Raw genomic sequence first — 13,418 nt, 5'->3', positions numbered from 1 at the left:
CACTTCTGTGAAAAAAATGTAAATTCTTAGTATTATTATTCTTTAGATGGTTCCTATGTTTTCGATATTCCGTTGATAATTGTCTTGTTGATAAATTATCTGTTTAGACATAAAGTTATATATATATATATATATATATATATATATATATATATATATATGGTAAAAACTTGTGTGAGACGGTCTCACGAGTTGTATTTTGTGAGACAGATATCTTATTTGGGTCATCCATGAAAAAATATTACTTTTTATGCTAAGAGAATTACTTTTTATTGTGAATATTGGTAGGGTTAACTCGTCTCAGAAGAGACCTATTCTATATATATGTGTGTGTGCACGCCACCATGATTGGAATATTTGGAAAGTTAATCCAAAATATCGAAAAATGGTTGGAAAGTTATCTGAAAACATATATTATGAAATTTTATCATCCACGTGAATATTAGAATTAATTTTATATTATGATACATATATCTTATAGCAATGTTCTAAGAATTTTAAATTTAAACAACTCGTCCACCGTGCCTAATGAAACCAAACCAAGCCACATTTTCTTCTTGGGATGTCCTATGGAACAAGCAACTCGAGAATAAATAGCCTACAATCAATATATATATATATATATATATATATATATATATATATATATATATATATATATATATATATATATATATTTGATATCATGCACACCTACCGTACACATCTATATGAGCATAGTTGAGATACCACTCACCCATTTGATGTGATGAAATATAAAAAATTTGTGTATTCAATAAATGAGTGATACATCATCGGTGCTCAAGTAAAATCCAAAACTAACACACATCTTTTACGATGAATCTTAAAATCTCCCACCAAACTCAAATAAAAACTAAAGTTTTTGCTTTGTTTATTACAGCACAATCCAACCATACAGATGTCGACATAAATAAAATAAAAAAAAATTCATGGATTTCATTTTAGAATCCATTAATTATAATTTAAAATCGAAAATTTCGATGTTTATTTGCTCAATCCAGATGCATATAAAATAAATTAAATATTTCTGAATTTAACTAAAAATCACATGAAAATTCTAGTTTTCAACTATTTGATGATAGCGACAAACTTATACACCGCCGACTCCAAAACCACATGTAAATTTTAATCACACACACCGTATTAAACACTAATTAATTAAATTATTAAAGAAAACAATTAAAGAAGAGTCACAGATCTGATATAAATGCGAACTTCAAAGGACAAGTAAGAGAGAGGTAGAGAGGAAACCGGTGCGCAGCAGATCCCATAAGAAGGAAGCCATTGTTGCCATTTTTCCTTCCCTTTTTCCCTCTCTTCTCTCGCCTGCTCTCTCGTTACGCTGTCCCAAGAACACAGCAAGCACATCGGAAGAAAAGACTCTACCATTCGTGCTATCTGCCACCATGTTTTCATTAAATGGAAGCAGTTTACTGGTAATCCAAACCATTTTAAAAAAAATCTTAGTACCTGTCTCGAATCAATCACATGCATTTGAAATTATTTGTTTGTTTTAATTCTGGTTTCATTGTTCTGAAATGGCCAGTCTTCCTTCTGTTTGAGCTTTTTGAAGTTTTCTTTTTCTTCATATTTATGTCTGATTTGGAATTCGAAAAAGCAGAATAACCCATTGCATGAATCGTGATTGAGGAAGTACCCTCAAAGACAAAAAGACAAATCTTTTTTTCCCCAGGAAATCCGTGTTCAGCTATTTTTATTCGATTGAAGACCCTTTTTATTAGTATTTTTTATTTCTCGAATCTAATTATGGTTGGTGTATTTTTTTTTCAATATTTATGTTTTTGCAGAATAATTCGATTTCCGGGTTGTATTTGAGCTCGACGAATATTACACAGCGGAGGGCTGCGGCAACTCCGGTGTTGGTGGCTGCCGTTAGCTCAAATGGCAGACCAGGTGATCGAAACGCCACCGTTTTGATGGAAAATACGCTGAAGGAAATGAGGGAAACTAGTCCCTCGTCGCCAACACCATCGCCTGTGATTGAACAGGAATCTAAATCCACCGTCGGTGGCGGTGTTGAGGACGTGTACGGTGAGGATAGCGCCACGGAGCATCAGTTCATCACCCCCTGGACTGTCACTGTTGCCAGGTTATAAAAGATCTCGTTATCGTTGTCTTGATGTTGCTTGTTATTATGTTGTATCGCCGGGAGTTTAGATGATTTCTGTGTTTATGATTGTTAAATGTTCATGAAATAATCCACAATAATTTGATTAGTATATGCGAGTGCAAAGATGAGGGTAATCGTGTTTCATATTTTATTATTCGCTTGAGAACTTCGGTCTGATTATATTTTCATGTATCAACTGTAGCATTCCTTTCTATATCCTCTTTTTCATGTTGCAGTGGGTATCCATTGTTGCGCGATCCTCGCTACAACAAAGGCCTTGCCTTCACTGAAAAAGAGAGGGATGCTCACTTTTTACGTGGTCTTCTTCCTCCAGTGCCTATTACCCAAGATCTGCAGGTCATTGTTTGAGAAACTCCATCCTTCATAACTTCTTTTCACTAACCCTGAAATAAGCTTTCTTAGTATAGTTTTGTGCCAATCTGTCAAGCAGGTTAAAAAAATGATGCACAATATGCGCCAATATCAAGTTCCACTCCAAAGGTACATGGCCATGATGGATCTCCAGGTAATTACTCAGTTTTTCCTCTTGTTTCTTGGTTTTAATTCATTGTGAAATCCATAAACTTGTGTTCTTTTTAACATTTGATGGCTATGAACAGGCAAGTAGGTTTTTCCTCATTTCAGGAAAGAAATGAAAGATTATTCTACATTTCTGTGTAATCTATAAACTTGTGTTCTTTTCATTGTTTGACGGCTATGACCAGGCAAGTAGTTTTTTCCTCATTTCAGGAAAGAAATGAAAGGTTGTTCTACAAGCTTCTCATTGAAAATGTGGAGGAGCTACTCCCAGTCGTCTATACTCCTACCGTAGGTGAAGCATGCCAAAAGTACGGGAGTATCTTCAGGCAACCCCAGGGACTTTTCATCAGTTTGAAAGAAAAGTATGTTTGATCCCAGTGATACAATGTTTTTGCTGGATCGGTAGCTGAAAGAATCTCTTCACTTGTTAAAACTGATTTGTGGTAGTATTTTTGCAGGGGTAGAATTCTTGAAGTTTTGAAAAATTGGCCCGAGAAGAAGATTCAAGTTATTGTGGTGACAGATGGTGAGCGGATTTTGGGGCTTGGTGACCTTGGCTGCCAGGTGAACGAATCTGTACTTATAAATTTCTTTTCCTGTTATTTTCATCACAAGCATCAATCAAGAAGCCAAAAACTTGAGTATCTAATATTTACTCCTTGTACGTGTATTCTTTTTTTTAGCATGGACATGATATGCTTTGGTTCTTAGATCTTATCATGTTACAGGGAATGGGGATACCTGTAGGAAAGCTTTCCCTGTATGCAGCTCTTGGAGGTATTCGTCCTTCTGCTGTAAGTAGTAATGAGACTGCTCTCACCAGCTTGATAAATGGCCCACACTTCATTTTTTGGTCATTTAAAATAACTTGAAACTCTTGGAAAATGAACCCAAAATTTAAATGTTTTATTCTTTCCAGTGCTTGCCTGTGACCATTGATGTGGGGACGAACAACGAGCAGTTATTAAATGATGAATTTTATATTGGGCTTCGACAAAGACGAGCAACTGGGCAGGTTAATAATCCATTACTGTGAATTATATAACCTTAGAGGTAATAAAAATTTGTCAATTAAAAGTTCGCTGTCACCAGGAATATTCAGAGCTTTTGCATGAGTTTATGTCAGCAGTCAAGCAGAATTACGGGGAAAAAGTCCTTGTTCAGGTTATTCATTTTTCATAATATAAAAGTTGTGTGTGCTCCATATTTCTGTTTTTCCATTTCCTAACACAATCTATACTCGCCTCACAGTTTGAAGATTTTGCGAATCACAATGCTTTTGATCTTCTTGCCAAGTATGGAACTACCCATCTTGTGTTCAACGATGATATTCAGGTAAATGTACAGTGTCCTTATATATTTTTTAATAAACATATCGGGTATTTGCTCCCTCTTGTATTGTGCTGTTGTTATTAATTTTGACTCGTTTTCCTTTGTGCCAGGGAACGGCATCTGTTGTCCTTGCAGGACTCATGGCAGCTTTGAATTTAGTTGGGGGAACCTTGGCAGATCATAAATTTTTATTTCTTGGAGCAGGAGAGGTGCATTTTCATTACTTATCTTTGAAGGTTTTCTTGTTATTTTTAGAAGTATAGTACGTGGACTTTGAATTCATATCTTATATATTTGATTTGCATGCTAATATAATTTCTCAATTTCTTTGAATCTATTTTGCACTTTATGCGTTCTAGTTCATGTGCACTTGAAGTCATCTTGCACGGCCAGATCTTTGATTCAAATAACTGACGAATGGCTTGTTGAAATAAATTTTAAATATTTGTACATCTATCTATATCCATGTGTGATTTTTTTTTCTTATGTTTCTATTGCAGGCTGGCACTGGTATTGCAGAACTCATAGCTCTTGAGATATCGAAACAGGTTTAAGAATGATTACCATCTCCATCATTAGAATGATTTTTGCTTTGTTCTTCTTCTTTGCTCAAGTTCGAATGGAGAGATTTTTTCTGGAGCAAAATGGAGAGAGTTTTTCTGAATCTCATAGTTTAGCTTACTGTTTCTATGTTATGCAGACTGGTGTTCCTTTGGAAGAGACTCGCAAGAATATTTGGCTTGTGGATTCAAAGGTGTGGAGAATAAGTTCTTTTATGGTTCCTCCCTTCATGTTTTATTCTTAAGCATCCATGATTTTTCTTTCTAGGGGATGATTGTTAGGTCTCGCCTCGATTCGCTTCAACATTTTAAGAGGCCATGGGCTCACGAACATGAACCCGTCAATACTTTATTGGATGCTGTGAAGGTTTGAACTCTTTCATTCTCTTTATGCCTTTTTGTGTGTGTTTGCGAGCAGCAACCGAAGGAATTGATGTCATGATTTTGACTGAACCTAAAATTCTTTGTCTAATGTATAAAATGTTTGTTTTATTGGGAGTGAATAGGGGGTTGAAAGTCCCATTTTTATCTCAAAATGTACTAACAACTTTGTAATACACATCCCACAATGGATATATGTGTTAATTGTTATATAAGACTACACATAGGGATCTTCTAGCAACTTGGCGTTTACCCTTTTTTTAAAGTGGCGTTGACTACTATTAAGCTCAATTTCACTATATCGGATCTTGTCAGGGATTGTAAGTTTGTAATGGTTTGACGATAGTGTGTTGTTTTATCATTCTGTGTGGATCTGTGCGGACTGCTCATCACTGTGCGGACTGCTCATCCGCTTCTTTTGTAACAAAAACTTTTTAATATTAATAAATTAATGTTTCCTATAAAAAAAAATTGTCTAGAGCCTAGCATGTGTGGTCCTGGAACCCGACATGCTCCCATCCAACTACTATTGGGCCAAGGTGGACCCAACTAGGTAGAAAGCCCAAGCAGAAAGTTTTAAAGTCTCGTATTTAATTTTTGTAAATTGTAAAGTTCGCATTAAAATGTCTCGTTCTCCAAAGTTGAGGATCTGCCCCTATTGCTGGTGTGTATGTACATGCATGAAAACTAGCATTTATGCCTGAGCAACTATGTTGCAAAATGTGGTCTATTGATCGATCTCAGTTTTTCAGACTATCAAACCAACAGTATTAATAGGATCATCTGGAGCAGGAAGAACCTTTACACAAGAAGTGATCCAGGCAATGGCAACCTTGAACGAGGTTCCTCTCGGACTCTCACATTATAATATCTTTAATTGTTAGGTAGCAAATGTTCTCTCAACTAACTTGAACTCCCATCTGTTTCTCAATCAGAAACCTGTTATCCTTTCCCTCTCGAATCCAACTTCACAATCGGAATGTACTGCAGAAGAAGCTTATAAATGGAGTCAGGTAACTTCACTATCTTTTTAGTTAATACCCACTGATTCAACATTTGTGTCATCTGTAACCAAACTTTTTTTTATCTCATGCACACAATGTTTTCAGGGTCGAGCTGTTTTTGCTAGCGGGAGCCCATTTGCTCCCATTGAATATAACGGGAAAGTTTATGTGTCTGGCCAGGTTTGTTTTATTCATCTCTCCTCTATGCTCTAATATGCACTATGATACTTGGATGTTTTTGCTCTGAATTGGTAAAAATCGTAATGTTCAGGCAAATAATGCATATATCTTTCCTGGATTTGGGCTTGGATTGATAATTTCTGGTGCAATACGAGTTCACGACGATATGCTGCTAGCTGCCTGTAAGGAACTGATTATCATAGGGATACCCAGTGGAGGATCTGCTTGCCAACCTCAAATTTTTAAAAAAAATCTTTTAACACTCTTTAATTTTCCGCAAAAAATTAGTGTCTCCCTCAGCTAAACTTCTTGTTGTCAAAGAATAACCAACTTTTTCGTGTGGCTCGAGTTATGGGTTTAACATCATGTTTTTTCCCTTGAAACAGCGGAAGCATTAGCAGCACAAGTCAGCCAAGAAAACCTGGATAATGGTCTTATATACCCACCTTTTGCGAATATAAGAAAGATTTCCGCAAAGATTGCAGCCGATGTAGCAGCTAAAGCATATGAACTCGGTAACAACTTAACTCTTTTGTATAAAACGTGTCATAAATTGCATCTTCATACCTTTAAGGTGAGACATTATGTGCTCGAACTTTCATTATCAAGATCATTTTGGACAAGTCTATCCCAGTGAGTTTTTATTGATCATAAAAAAATTTCGAAGGGATGCATTGTATCTATGCCACGTGTTGAATTGTCCTTTTACACTCCTACTTCTATCATTATAGTTTCACCCTTTCGAAGTCAAATTTTTGGGTTCAATACTGTGTGGGTCGTTTTAATTTGGTAAAAGAGTAGTCTATGGATTATGATCTGTAAAACACGCTCTGTACTCGAATGCACGCCTAAAGTTTTCTTTTGTTTGAAGGTTTGGCCACCCGCCTACCGCAGCCAGAAAATCTCGTAGCATATGCGGAAAGCTGTATGTACAGCCCCAACTACCGTAACTACCGCTAAACTATCACAAGATAATAATACTATATAGCATTAGTTGTCATATTTCGTGCCATTCACCATTTGTCCAATGTTTTCCCAATTGTTGTCTTCGATGCCTAACATACTAGGAGTACATGCACGGGCAAGTAAAATGTAAGCGTAGAATGTGTTGTAGCAGCAGACTGAAACCCGATTTTATGTTGTCGTAAACGTGAAATGTATTGTTTTAAAATTAACTCGACTTCATTTTGTTAAATTTTGTTTGGTAGTTGTGTGTGATACTGCAGAGGTTACGTCCAAAGGAGGGATGAAATCTATTCTTCATGTTGTCGCCGGATTCCGACCCAATACCTTTCTAATTATCTATTTGAAATTTCTTTTTCTGCATTTTTCCAAAACCCATATTAAAGATTATGAATAAACGAACAGGAACACGATAATGTGCAGAAATTATGGTATATCAATTATACATAGAATTGCTTCTAACACTGCCATTATTTCCATCCTACATAAATTTTTTATACAGTAAATATACACGGCTCCAACCGTAATTTCTATTAAAAAAATACGTAATCGATGGTTACTAACGCTAAAACAAAAAAGAATGACTATTTCTGGGTTAACAAAAAAAGGCAAAGCAAAGAATTTTGACAGGGACTTCCCCCAGTATGGGCTGCGCAAACTTTGTCACGGCAGCTGTGTTTTTACGAAATGAAGAGTTTTTCATTCATTTTACTAAGGCCCTGTAAATAAGACAACAGATGCCAACAAATGGTGAAATTTCTCATTCAAAAGATGGAAAAAAACAAAGATATAGCATACCAAGCTCTTTGACATCTGACGGCTTCTTGACGAATTATTCGCTTGGGATCGTCCAGTGCTTTTGATATGGATTGCAAAACCTACACATTGACGATTTCATCGTATACTGTTATTATCGACAGATCATTCAGAGGCATAATCATAAGAAATGAATTTGTGATGATTAAGTTGTTGCTGACATTATTACAAAAATGATGTTTTTTATATAAAAAAAAATCTCGTTGATAGGACAGGGACGTTTCAGACAAAAAGAACTTGAAAACTTCGACAACAAAATCCGGAAAGGAGGTTCCATCATTTGACAATTGTGTGAAATCTAGAAATACATGCATGCATGCATGCTCTAATAGAGCTGCGAAGTGCGATACACATACCACAGAAGAGAATGCAGATCCAGAGAGTCAGCGAAAGTCTTGACGAAAGTGGGGACATAGCAACTTTTTACATGGAATTGATCATAGACATAACATCGATATGCATTAAATACTGTACCTGAGTTCTCAAGGGATAAATTCTTGTGTGGGGAAGGTTCGACATAGCAACAAGGCACTGTATGGCCGTCTCTCGAACAGCCTGAAAATCTCAAGAAACGTTTACATATAGTTGATATGACAAACCTCGGGAGAGTAAACAAATACTTTTACATATCGCCATGTAAAAAATAAACAAACCATAGCGAAAACAAGCCAAATAATGAAAACATTAATCAAAACTACTAGTACTTAAATTCAATGAAATTATAAATACAATACTTATGCCATTTTAGATGATGAATAATATCAAATGTCGTATTCGATCAATATGATCGTTTGAGAGAAATTCATTATACCATGGATCTTGTATAGGCCGTTAGATCAATAAGTTGATTGACTATTCTTGGTGCATTTCCAATGACAGCTTCTTCTCCTGCAGCACAAAAGTTAAGCAATTGACGGGCCCCCACAAAAAACCAAGAATAAGTCGTAGTTAAAAATCAAACCTCATCCAGTTAAAATGAATTTGATAAACCAAGTCAATCAACATGCTCCACCACCTTTAAGCCGCTGTCAAACCTCAGAAGAAAAACCACGTCCCTGACTAGTGTGCCATTTTTTAAATGGCAACAACATATCTGAAGTCCATCTAGAAAGATTTATCCATATATGTAAAAAACGATTTTTCAATTTTTGTTTTTGGTATGGAACAATGCACGATAGAATTTCGGAAGGAACGACGTATGGCTAGATCGATGCAAAAATGTATACAGGAAAGCATCTATCTGACCAATATATAGGCTTTGAAAATCATATTAAGCCATGTTATTAGATGCTCTAGCATAGAACAAGTTTTATAACAGAAGATGTCAAGATTGTGGTATAGTGGCTGTCCCCATAAAGGACAATGATACACTTATGTCTAATCTACCATGTGATTGTCAACTCTATGAATAACATTTAGAACAGTAGATACAAACCTAACAGATGATGACTCTGATTTTACAACCAAGGATAACAATATGGGCATCACAGAACTAAAAAAACGCTGCTTGTAAAGAGGCCGGATGACTGCATGATATCTTTGATTCAAACATTCTTCAGAATCACTCATAATTATATGAAATGCATCTGCTGCACACTTCATCAGCTGATGAACATATTCCCCGTCACAAACTTCAGTCGATTCCTGCAACTGTTTTGGGTCCCCAATAGTGCCATCCAATGTCAATAAACCTAACAAGGTCACTGTTATATCTTTTACCTTCTCATGACCCCTCATAAGTAAAGCTTTGCCAATCCATGCTAACCCAATCACAAAGTTACTTTGAGCGGATTGAATTCTTAAAGTATCTAGTCTCAAACCACTGAAATCAATCTCAAATCCATCATTTCCAGACATACTACCATTGCTGGAAGTCCTGATGAAACTACCAAATATCATGTCCAAGGCCTCTTCCAGGCTGATGGTTCTAGATGAATTCATTCCTGTCATTTTTAAGGTAGTTTATTAACTAAAGCACTTAAAGCATGAGCTGAAGAAACATGACCATTGAGGATGGTTGAAATGAGCAGCTGCACAATCATCTTTCCATCTGGTACGCATGCCTGAGGGCGGAGGGCTATAAGAACTGAAGCAAATAAAGAAATAAGCCACTCGTATCTATAGGTGGAAGAGTCAACATTGTGTTTTTGCTGGGGCCTTTCAAATTAAAGGAACAATTGTCAGATTGGAATCCCACCGACTCAAAACAGCTGCTTGCAAAGAGTAGTTCATAAGTTTTATTTATAATCATCTCCTGCCCTTCCACTGTACAGCTCCCAACAGCCTTCTTCATCGCAGTCATGGTTGCACCAAGAAAACTCTGATAACAAATCTCATGATTAGCAACAGTCAACAAGAAACAAACAACAGCCATTTAATTATTCAAATGAGTCTTACACTTGCATAGTCTGGAGTTCTGGGGTTGATACACCTACTATTTTTTATCTTGGTCCAGATACCGAGAGCAAGCTTCATTGGAATTTCCTCAGAATCCCCGGTTTCAAGAAACCTATGGTCATGTCAAGAACCAAGTCCAATGAATACTTGAAAATCATAAGAATACTTAATCAATCTGAAAATTCAGCGCATCTAAGAAAATAAATCAAATGGAATATGAGAAATAATACAAATTTCATCGATCCATTTGCCTACTGGATAAACTCGACGGCATCACTCAAAATTTATTTGGAATAATCAATCTCATGACAGCGAAGGTTGTACAGCTACTACATTGATTTACATTCTAGGGAAGTGGTTAGTGCTAAATAATGAAGCATGGAAGTGGTTAATACTACTATGTCATTCATTTCAGTGCGCCATCATACGGAAAGACTTCTCTTCATACGGCTTAACCAATGTGATATCGCTGAAATCGGTGATGCTAGCTGGGAGGTCAGATCCCTGCTTGGAGAGCTCGGATCAAACGTTTGAACGCTGTCTGGGAGGTCGGATCTTCACCTTGGGAGCTCGGATCAGACACCTCGAAATCCAGAAACACAAACAAGAGTGTTAGAAGGGGGTCGGAAGGTTGTTCCGGCGTAGCCCCTCCGACGCTCAAGTCAGAAAACTGAGAGAGAGTTTCAGCTAGCATCACCGATTTCAGCGATATCACAATGAATATGCCACTTTCCCGGCAGCAAACAAGATTATGAAGTTTAGGAAGTTCTTTAACTGGGCTGGATGGAAAGGCAAGAAAAATCAAAAAAGTGTTAGGACTGATACATAGCATACCGAGTTCCTACCTCTATTCATCTTTCAATGCATATTCATATGTTATATTTTAAGAATACTCCATAACGTAACTTGGACTCGAGTATCATTTTGATTATCGAATAAAAAACAATCTGATTGTGTGTTTTCTTAATCCAGGATAATGCTCCCTTTTTATAAGTTTAACCATACCAAGCATTGCTGATATCACTACCAGTTTCTCTACCTGCTTGTACCTATATGGTGACTTCTCCTACAAGATTCATAAGCAATAACATACAAAGTGTGAATGAGAAGGAACATGTCCTCCATTTTTCCGCCCCTCCTTACGAAACAGTCCTGTCACTTCAGACACCTAGGCAGGGAAACAGATGATATATAGCACATCTACATAAACGGGCAAGAAGTTCAAATTCGGCTACGATGTGTTTCCAGCATTAAGCATGCATAAGGTTGTTAAAATCAATCATGGACTCACACTGTAATTGTGATATAACTAAAATAGTTCGATATTTTAAGACTAGAATGGCATTTGGCCGGTAGAAAGATAATTGCTTGATCTAGAAAAGATTGTAAAATACAGGACTGAAAATATGAACTACTGAAACATGACTGAATAAATTATAGTAGATATGTAATGAAATAAACGCTGCATACCATGGAAGCACCCTATTAGAATAAGTATCAAGAAGCTCGGTTGTCAACTTAGCTGACTCAATATTCCCAAGTTCCTGAACAGTTACATTACTAACTTGAATCAGTAGACACCAAGCTAGAAAAAATAAAATGGAGAAAAAAACAATTATAGAACAGTATTAGGGGCACAAAAAAAAGCAGAAAAAACAAAGAAAGGACAATTGCAAAATTGACTACAATTAAAAAAAGGATCTATGTTATGTCTAGATTCCTCAAATCTACTGTAACGAATTTCATTCGGCAATTTACCAGTACTCGGTAGCATCCTAAAAATATGTGACAAAAATGATGACACATACTCAAAAACAAAAAAAGTGAGTGGCACAACACAATGTACTGCGACTACCTTTACAAAGGAATGTGTAAGATGAAGTTACATCATATAAAAACTTCTGTCTTGTGTTCAATAAGAAATACTAATAGCATACATACATAAGCTGCAGAAAAATGGACAGATATGGCCTCATCCAACCCTTGAACAAATCTGAGCATAAATTCTTTCTTCGAAACTCCTGTGTCATAGGCTGCTTGCAGTTTAAGTGATGAAGAAGTAGTTATATCACCAGAAGATATCAGGAAAACAATCTTTTCAACAACAGTACTCTTATAGCATGAAGCTCTCTCAGAGTCTGGACATTTATCAATAAACAAACCGATCTCCACCAGTGCCTTCAAAGCTGAAGTCCACAAGAATGTCTTATTGATCTCAAAAGTAACAATTAATACCAGCTTCAACAAAATACAGTCATACAAGGACTTGGATACTGGGACAAAGCTTGCTGGAAAAGTACACAGAGTTTGCAAACCCTTCACTGCAGTCATGGGGGTTAAAGAGTTAAAACAGAAAACCAGGTTGGCATAATGAATATTTACTTTTTAACCATACCACACACCTTATGCATTTCTTCATTTCTTGAATAAAAATGATCAGTTAATGGTTGATGATACAATTATCCACCACAATATCAACAAAATAGTGTCATATTTTGTTTTTTTTTATCCTAAAATACCTCTATTTTTTTATATCGATATCACCATATACTCAATTATTTATCCAATAGAATTACCTCAACCGCGTGATAATTCTTCTACTTGATATCTGTAAAAAAAAAATTAATTTGATTTTAATTTCTCCAAATTTATTTCTAATTTTTTTAGCAAATATAAAAATAATAATTTATACAAGGACTGGACACGCATGCAGTGGACAATACTATAATATATATATATATATATATATATATATAAGATGGTTAATGAGATTTTACCTATATGGGCACTACCCTCACTTTATTTCAACTGATAAGATTTTGTCACACATATAATTTAAAAAAAAAATGGGTCTTATATATCATGGAATGAAATAAACCACATAAGATGGGCTTAATTTGTTTGGTTCTGTAATTTCCTTGAGGATTTATTACATTAGGCATTTCTGGTTTATTTTCACGCACAAATAAAGATTTTTAAAAAAATAGAATTATTACATTTTTTGTGATATTGAAAACACTTAAAGCCGAAAAAAAAAAGAGAAAAAGAACACATTAAAACCCATTATAAAAAAAACACTTAAAAAAGTACTTC

At 35.7% G+C, this 13,418-nt stretch overlaps 1 protein-coding gene, 1 long non-coding RNA gene and 1 pseudogene across 3 annotated transcripts; 1 reads left to right on the top strand and 2 right to left on the bottom strand.

The window, feature by feature from the left end:
• The first annotated feature begins 1,208 nt into the window (after positions 1-1,208).
• Positions 1,209-7,277, top strand: LOC140829215 (NADP-dependent malic enzyme, chloroplastic-like). Its single transcript, XM_073192277.1, has 20 exons — positions 1,209-1,457; positions 1,830-2,131; positions 2,389-2,509; positions 2,604-2,678; positions 2,903-3,054; positions 3,151-3,256; positions 3,421-3,486; positions 3,612-3,707; positions 3,785-3,856; positions 3,944-4,027; positions 4,135-4,233; positions 4,525-4,572; positions 4,725-4,778; positions 4,853-4,951; positions 5,718-5,807; positions 5,901-5,978; positions 6,075-6,149; positions 6,241-6,331; positions 6,536-6,664; positions 7,021-7,277. Exons 1-20 carry the CDS (start codon positions 1,428-1,430, stop codon positions 7,107-7,109), a joined length of 1,956 nt encoding a protein of 651 aa, XP_073048378.1. The 5' UTR covers positions 1,209-1,427; the 3' UTR covers positions 7,110-7,277.
• A 261-nt stretch (positions 7,278-7,538) lies between these two features.
• Positions 7,539-9,103, bottom strand: LOC140829217 (uncharacterized). 2 transcript variants are annotated; one of them, XR_012117419.1, is made up of 5 exons: positions 8,944-9,103; positions 8,740-8,816; positions 8,403-8,483; positions 7,911-7,990; positions 7,539-7,831 (listed from the first exon to the last, which is right to left on the bottom strand). It is a non-coding gene; the product is annotated as an uncharacterized lncRNA (long non-coding RNA). The 2 variants fall into 2 exon arrangements; XR_012117418.1 differs by lacking the exon at positions 8,944-9,103 and having other exon boundaries at positions 7,540-7,831; positions 8,740-8,904.
• A 21-nt stretch (positions 9,104-9,124) lies between these two features.
• LOC140829216 (MMS19 nucleotide excision repair protein homolog) lies at positions 9,125-12,671 on the bottom strand (annotated as a pseudogene).
• Positions 12,672-13,418: the final 747 nt, after the last annotated feature.

This window comes from Primulina eburnea, chromosome 4 (genome assembly GCF_022965805.1).
Source record: "Primulina eburnea isolate SZY01 chromosome 4, ASM2296580v1, whole genome shotgun sequence".
In the NCBI taxonomy this organism is placed as follows: Eukaryota; Viridiplantae; Streptophyta; class Magnoliopsida; order Lamiales; family Gesneriaceae; genus Primulina; species Primulina eburnea.
This window is presented reverse-complemented; position numbering and strand designations above follow the sequence as displayed.